The 8,141-nt window shown below is 39.4% G+C and overlaps 1 protein-coding gene across 1 annotated transcript; it reads right to left on the bottom strand.

The window, feature by feature from the left end:
* Positions 1-403: 403 nt before the first annotated feature.
* On the bottom strand, positions 404-2,936 carry LOC135698510 (protein MCM10 homolog). Its single transcript, XM_065218513.1, has 2 exons — positions 1,628-2,936; positions 404-1,558 (listed from the first exon to the last, which is right to left on the bottom strand). Exons 1-2 carry the CDS (start codon positions 2,837-2,839, stop codon positions 404-406), a joined length of 2,367 nt encoding a protein of 788 aa, XP_065074585.1. The 5' UTR covers positions 2,840-2,936.
* Positions 2,937-8,141: the final 5,205 nt, after the last annotated feature.

Genomic DNA, 8,141 nt, shown 5'->3' on the forward strand with positions numbered 1-8,141 from the left:
TCTTCATAATTCCTTTATTTTAGCGTCGGTCTCTGATGTTCCGCAATTGAGTACCAACCACCCAATCGCATCCATCAACGACATGGGCCGGAACCAACGGGTTTACTTCCCTTCCGAAGGAAGACGTAACTAGCTCGTATAGCTCTGAAAAATCCCACCGACTTTGGCTGTACGTCTAAGGGCTGCCAAATACAGTCAATTTCAGATGTCCACGCTTTTACTTAGGGGCTAACGACTAATCCTATAATCCCGAATTTATTGCCTACCATGGCCAGCTAAGGATTTCTTTTTCCAGCAATGAATACATTTACAGATCATTATGCAACAGTATATTCATGAGACTCAAAAAAAAAACTTTATAATGAACCAAAAATAATGAAGACGCTTACTGCTTAATACCAGTTTAGTTATCTTCCGGAACGAGCAAGTTCAAATTTGCACTGTTAGCGCAGCTACCCAAGAATTTCTCCTCGTCACCTCGAATGCATAAAGACACTCCCGTTCCCTTTTTGTCACGCATCATTGCACAGCGCTCCCAACGAGAACTCTGACAGTTCTTACATGTAGTTTTAGGTAAACGATGCAACGTAACTGTCCTATTCCCACAATCGGCACATTTAAAGAAACGTTTCTCGGCATCTCGCACTTTGAGTTCGTGTCGTTCCTCTTTGCACCGATCGGCCGCCGAGAATGCAATGTACTTGCATCGGAGACAAATCACAGCCTTGCACTCCACCTTGAAGGTGTTCATCATTTTTTCCTCCATTGCTTCCTTGCGTTCGAGGTCTTTGAAGTACTTTTCCTGCTGTTCATCCTCGTGGGCTTTGATTAGATCGGTATGCGATGAGCATGCCTCCATCATTGTTTTCAAACGATCCTTTCGAGCCTGCTCTTCTTGATCCAGCTTCTGCTTTTTCGAAGCATTTCCGTTTGCTACTTCGTCGTTTGCGTGGATCTCGTCCAATGCACGTTTTTTCCCCGTTTCTGAGCCACGGTATTTAATGAAATTCGGATTGGATTTCGCCAGGGGGTTCTTCTTCAAAATGTTGGCGGCTTTTTGACGTGAGTATAGTGCTTGCTTCGGAGACTGTCCCAAGTCAATGACAAAATTACCCGTACTCAATCTAGGTGTTGCTTTAGTTTCAAGACTAAACGATCGATTTTCGAAACCATTAGGTGCTGATAGACATGGAGATGATTTCGATGTCGATTTTGATACCTGTGTAGGAGTTTTAGCTGTCTCTCTGGAAGTTGTCAAAGACAGAGTATCTTCTGTACTCAAACCAAGTTGCTTCAAACGCTCCACATCCTTTTCTCTTTGTTTTATGTTGAATTCCAACCTAGCTGCAGATCCCTTGTTGGGGACGGATTTAATAGCCGGCTGTTGACGGTAAGCTGGAAGCGAAGAAGAGCTTGCTTGTGAAGTTGCATTACCGCTGCCTTGCAGCGGAGACTGGTAGTATTCCGAAAGCGTCAGCATGCGATTATTATCCTTTGCAACTTGCTTCGGATTCTTCTTAGCTTTAACTGCCGAAAAACTTTGGCCACCGTAGAATACCTGAAATGTAATAGGACATAATGGGGTATGTTAATGTTGAGAAATGTTACAACTCTATCATCATGTCACCTCATTTTTCCCAAGCACTTTGTTCCGAAGCTCGTTCAATCCTCGCCCGGCAGTAGATGAAATTAGGCCACCACGATTGCAAGCCTTGTTGTACTCTTGCTTTACGTGGTACACGCAATGTTCACATTTGTCCAGATTTACATAGGCCGTACACCGCTCTCCGTTCTTTTTCTTACTGCGACACGTCCCCATGTCTCTCGACTGTCCCAATATCATCACTTTGGCAGACTTGTCAATCGAGAGAACTGCCTCCGTATTTTTATCATCGTTACGCTCCAGCACGCCGGGGTTCAATATGCAAATGACCATCCCTTCGGCCGTTTTCCACAAATCTTTGTAGGCTTGTGAAAATAGGAACAAACTAACCATTTTGAGTTCCCCATGAAGATCGCTTAGCTTCCAGATGGAAAACTGACTTCCCTTAGCCGTAGTTTTCGGAGGACTTTTGCTGAGTACAACTCCGGCGATAGCCCAGTCTTCCTTCAAATTTACATGCTCGATATGATGTTTTATCCGAGCCATGGACACTGGTTTCCTACCCTGCATTCGCTCTTGCATCATTGTGCTTGAAATCAATGGATGTACCAGGCGTATCCCAAAGATTGGATCAGTATATACGCTCTTCTTAAATATATCCGGTATGGTATTTTTTGATACCGGAAGAGGCTCCGCCTTCGTGGCACCCGGGAAAGGTCGAACATCCTCCTCTAATGATTCCGGTGTTTTCGTAGGAGCTTTCTTTTTCGGTAGCTGGGATGTGCCTTGATCGGCGTTTTTCAATGTACGGTTAATAAAATTCGATATTTCCAAATCAATTCTCTCGTCCTCTTTTTGCTTTAAAATTGCATTGATACCCATTCCGTAATCATCGTATTTTCGCCCCAGTAAATTTCTTATCTCCTCGTCGTCTGAAGAGTCGGTATCACCACTGTGGACCGCGCTGGTCGGTTTCGAGAGTTTAGATGTTTGCTTATCCGGACTCTGCTGTTCCAAATTCTTCAGGAACGTTGAACCGTTGAGGGAAATTGAGCTGGCTTTAGTAATCAATTTCGTATTTGCTGAGCTGGTTGGCTCCTCGGACGTACTAGCAACAGGAGACGGCACAATTTTAACGAAGGATATTGCTTCGGATTCTGCTTCCAACAACAGCTGTTCCAATTCATCGATCTCAATCGATTCCTGTTCATCGTTGACGGTGCTCAATGACGACATTCTGAGGTAAAATTAACCTATCACTCTTCTATTATTATATTATTTACTATTGGACTATTAAATTAAACAAACTTCATTAGCTAATACCTATGTAGTTAAAATGCAATTAGAAATCGGTTTAGCACAATAAATAAGTGTTGTTAGTCTGGCACTGCAAGTTAATCTGCAAATTTTGTTACCGACCGCAAAGACGTGTTTACATATTTTGCGCGCTTTTCGCGAGCGAACCGGTTCGAATAGGGCTTCCCGATCCCGACTCACATCTCTTATAGACGTGACTCGAACCACAGACAAAAAGTCATAACTCATTGCATATTTCTCACTGTAAAACCAACAATCAATACGAAACTAACGATTTTAAATTGGCTCACCACTTTAGTAGCCTATTGGTCCCAAGCAAACGATTAACGTACCCTATTCTAGTTGAAATTCTATTACTACACTATGTTTGTTTTGATTCGCTATGAAAGTTTGACAGATAACATCAGGGGTGTGTGGATTCATGCCGAGGGGGACGACTCTATCTACGCTGCAGTAAAGATTGTGTTGTGCTGTGGCTAGCTGCTCGTACGCTGAGTAGATAGAAAGAAGATTGATGACGATTCTGAAGATTTCCTGCAAAAAGATGATGCGCGATGCATGTAGATGCGAGAAATGCAAGAAGATTTTTCGAAGATTGATTCGCTACCCTAATAAAAATTGTATGGTTAATTTGCTTAACGACGTGTTCTGGGTATCATCCAAACCATTTGTGGAATAGTTTAATGATTTGGGTTATCGTTCGTTTATGGTTATTTTTTATTAGGGTAGTGTGAGATTTTTTGATCATCTAAAATTGAGATTTAGATGTGTCGCCCCCCTCGATTCATGCAGAACATGCAGGGGTGAGTGAAATAGCTTGGGACTGCTTGGGACCGTTGTTCTGGTACTGAGTGAGCCAAAAATAATAATGATTTTCTTCGGGACCCAGTGGTCTTAGAGTTACCTCTATGGTAAAACATCTGTTGAGTAAACTGTGACGGGCAGTACGCTCAACAGATACGCCTCTTTAATGCACCACCAACGTAGAGTGCGCCACGTGAGTTCGAGAAGAAACGTCAACCAAACCGTTTGTTTACATCAGAATAAGTATTTTCCCCAACGCAAATAACAGCATTTTTCATTCAAAATCTTGCCAATTTCCATTGGCAAATCAAAGTTGGCACCCCTAATAAAAAATTACCATAAACGAACGATAACCCAAATGATTGAACTATTCCACAAATGGTTTGGATGATACCCCGAACACGTCGTTAAGCAAATTAACCATAACATTTTTATTAGGGACTCGTGGAGAATAGAAGAACTATGAGAGTGATGATGGTTTCCAAATTTTACACGGTGAGGTATACGAGTGCAATCTTAAAATGCTATTATTTTGCAAATTGAGCATTTTATTTAAATCTGGTTAATGTTACGTTAGTAAACAAAACTAAAGGACTACTCGAAAGACATATACTATAGAAAAAATAATTTCTTTTCAGATTTTTATGTGTAGACATAGATTTCAGCTTTTCTACCACTGTAGCAGAAAGCAGATTTAAATAAAATGCTCCATTTGCAAAATAAAAGCATTTTAAGATTGCACTCGTATACCTCCCCGTGGAAAATTTTGAAACCATCATCACTTTCATAGTTCTTCTATTCTCCACGAGTGCCAACTTTGATTTGCCAATCGGTAATTCAGTGCCAACATTTCAAAGGGGCGTAATTGCTTTTGTAAACAATGACTTTAGCCGTCAATTTCTCGCGAATGAAATCTTACCTCTCCAAAATTACAATGCAACATTCCTCTACCCGCTGGTGTCATTTTTTCATGAGTGAGCTTTTATTCGCGAGAAATCGACGGCTAAAGCCATTGTTTACAAATGCAATTACGCCCCTTTGAAATGTTGGCACTGAATTGTCTTATTGTACGATTTTCCCAAATCTGAAATGATTTGCACCTTAACTATTCACACACAAGAAATCCGGAAGATCATAACCACTAAGGCACTTTTCTAACTATCCATTTTTCTCAACAAAAATATTCCTGAACACCAGCAGGATCTTTTCAAAAACGTTACGAAATTAAATTTTTCAACTGTAGATTAAGTTTTGCAGCATCTCAGACTAGATCTCAGATGAATCAATTGATCAGGAAAAGTAAAAAAGTGTTCCGCTTCCTATGTCTCAAGGCAAACAATTATGCTCACAACCACAAACGAAGTGACAGACGACTAACTGGCGAAGAAATTAATTAAAATAATGTGGTTCACTGTAATAGAATTTTCTTGGAAGCTTCTGCCATCGTCCACCAGATGGGTTAGTTTTTTGGTTTTGTTTGAACAAAGTTGATTTTGTGTACAATGATTCTTTGACAGTGTGCAAAGAGTGTATCATTTTGTCATTTTTTTTATGCATTTCAGTTTTGAGTAGAGTGAAAGAGATAGAACCAAAACATTCTAATACATTTGGTGAAAATGCTAGTACAATCCATAGTAGTGTTGCCATGTGGAAAAATCCAGTAGTAGTGGTGTTGCCATGTGGTACACTGAAAAATTTAAATAGCAGGTTAGTCACCAAAGTTTTCGAGCCGCTCCGTCTGTCACTTCGTTTGTGCTCACAACACTCTTTTTGACGTTCGCCTATTCACCACCAGAGGTTGAATCGATCGTTTAGTTTCTATTAAAAAGGCCTATAGCAGTAGTGTGTAAACATCAAACGCAAATGTCATGTCACACAAATTGCCTATGCGTGCCACAGATAGTACCAAATCAGAGACGATGTTTCCACACATAAACAGAATCCACTCAGAAGTACACATGAAATTTATGAGTCAAATGAATAGTATGTGTGGTTACACATGAATTTTATGTGTACATTTACACAACAAATTCATGTGTAACCACACATACACACACACACATGTGCACATAAGAACTATGTGTCCGACACATAAATATCATTTGTTTATCATATTGCAAAAGTTAATGTGTGGGACACATAAAAATAGCGTTGCGCAAAAATAGCATTGCGCAAAATTATGTAATCAGCGGTTCATGCTTCCTAGCCTGTATGAATGAAATCTCGATTATTTTTTCGAAGAGACGTATCAGGCGTAACATTTGATAATGGCATAAAAACTTTTGTAAACAAAAGTTGTAAGGCCCTTTACACGCGAACCAAAGTACACCCAAACCATTAACATCATCGGGTGGGGGAAATTTTCCCCTTTCCGATAATTGTATTGGTTTGCGTGAGCGTACTTCGGTTCGCGTCGGTTCGCGTGTAAAAGGCCTTACAACTTTTGTTTACAAAAGCTTTTGTGCCGTTTTCAAATGTTACGGCTGGTATCTGCTTTTGTAAACAATGCATTTTCTCGTCCCTTTTTTGGAGTCTTTCGCCAAATTCACTGGTGATTAAAAATTTGACAGTCGATCAGCGGCTTTGTAATTAAAAAAAAAATGCTTTTTGGCATTGATGTAAATATAAACGATTAATCTCAAAAGATTTTACTTGTGTTTTATTGGCATTCCAAAAGTCAAATAGTACCCAATTGCACTTTTCATACGCAACCATAATAAAATGGTTATGGTTATGTTGCCTACCCTAATAAAAATGTTATGGTTAATTTGCTTAACGACGTGTTCGGGGTATCATCCAAACCATTTGTGGAATAGTTCAATCATTTGGGTTATCGTTCGTTTATGGTAATTTTTATTAGGGAAACTTAAGTATAATCACAGACAAACAGACATAACACTCGCAAGCTGTTGATCGAACAAGCATTTAACGGTCAATTTAAAAGTATCGTAGTTGGTAGTACCGCCACCTGTGGCGCGCATAGTCAATTCCCTTGCGTTTGACGTTTACACACTACCGCCATCTGTTCAGCGTACTACCCACCACAGTGTACTCAACAGATGGCGGTAATGTTTTAGCGACGATATTTTCCATTGAGAAATATTCAATGTGTTATGTCTGTTTGTCTGTGGTATAATCATTATTTTTCATCGCTTTTTCCTCGTGAAGCGCTCGTGTTTATTTACATTGCTCGATTGGAACCGCGTTTGACGGTTCGATTGGAACTTTTGGCTTCAGTCCTCGCGCCGTCTCTGATTAAACTGAGTTTAATGTAAAATTAATTGAATTTTAAGCAAAATAAGAAAAGTTTAATTCTAGACTAACATTTGAAAGGGGCGGAAGAGCCAAAATGTAAACAAACTATATTTTGGCACATATAAGAACAGTACTCGATAAACACGAAAAAGTAGAAGAAAATATCACTTCAAATCATCAAAAACGTTTCTTCTTACATGACGTATTTCTAACTATCAACTCGATGATGCAACTGGTTGTTACGCCTTGCACCAGAACTACGAATTATATTGTTTTAATATGCCAAACGTATTGTTTCTGTAGTATCTAGTCACGTCTGATTCATTTGAAACGCATCCGATTGATATTTCACGTGTAAACAAAGAACAAAAAGAAAACCAAAAAATCTCCGGGCGTAATTCCACTCTCACAAAATTTGCGAACGAAGAACCAAGGCGGAACAACAAACAAAAAATCCCGAAGGTGTACTTCCACGGCGTATCACCAGTGTTGGCTGCTCAAAGGATGGAAGAACCGGGGGGTAACAACATGTAAGGAATTATCAGGGCGTATGATATTTTCTTCTCAATTTCACGACAAAGAAAACTTTTTTTTTAGTTTTTAGTGATGCATGATGATAGATTACACTATTAACTATACCCTATTAAAAATTGTATGGTTAATTTGCTTAACGACGTGTTCTGGGTATCATCCAAACCATTTGTGGAATAGTTCAATGATTTGAGTTATCGTTCGTTTATGGTTATTTTTTATTAGGGTATGTCAAGCTTATAAAATCATCCAGAATTCGGAAGCGATTTTCTTGATATGGTAATTTTGGAGTTCCGCCTTTTTCAAATAATAGTCTAGAATTTATCAGTGAGTGTTAGGCACTCTATCTAGATCAGATTTTATAACCGGTTCAGAATTGACAGTTGGTTTGAATGAATGTGTGTATGCATTTCTTATCTCTATGTGTGTTTGTGTCTTCGTTTGTTTCATTTTTTAGTGCAAGAGATTTATATCGTCGGTCGTCCGTATATTCTCATCATCGTGTGAATGGCGTTTCTGATGTGTGGTGGCTTGAAGACGGTGTTTAGTGGCAAAAATTAGTGGTAAATACCCTCCGATTACCTGAAAATCATTATTATCCCGCGGTGTGCTTTGTTTGGATATTGATTAG

Source organism: Ochlerotatus camptorhynchus, unplaced genomic scaffold (genome assembly GCF_037179485.1).
Source record: "Ochlerotatus camptorhynchus isolate MF236.1 unplaced genomic scaffold, CSIRO-AGI_Acam_v1.1 ptg000088l, whole genome shotgun sequence".
Classification (NCBI taxonomy): Eukaryota; Metazoa; Arthropoda; class Insecta; order Diptera; family Culicidae; genus Ochlerotatus; species Ochlerotatus camptorhynchus.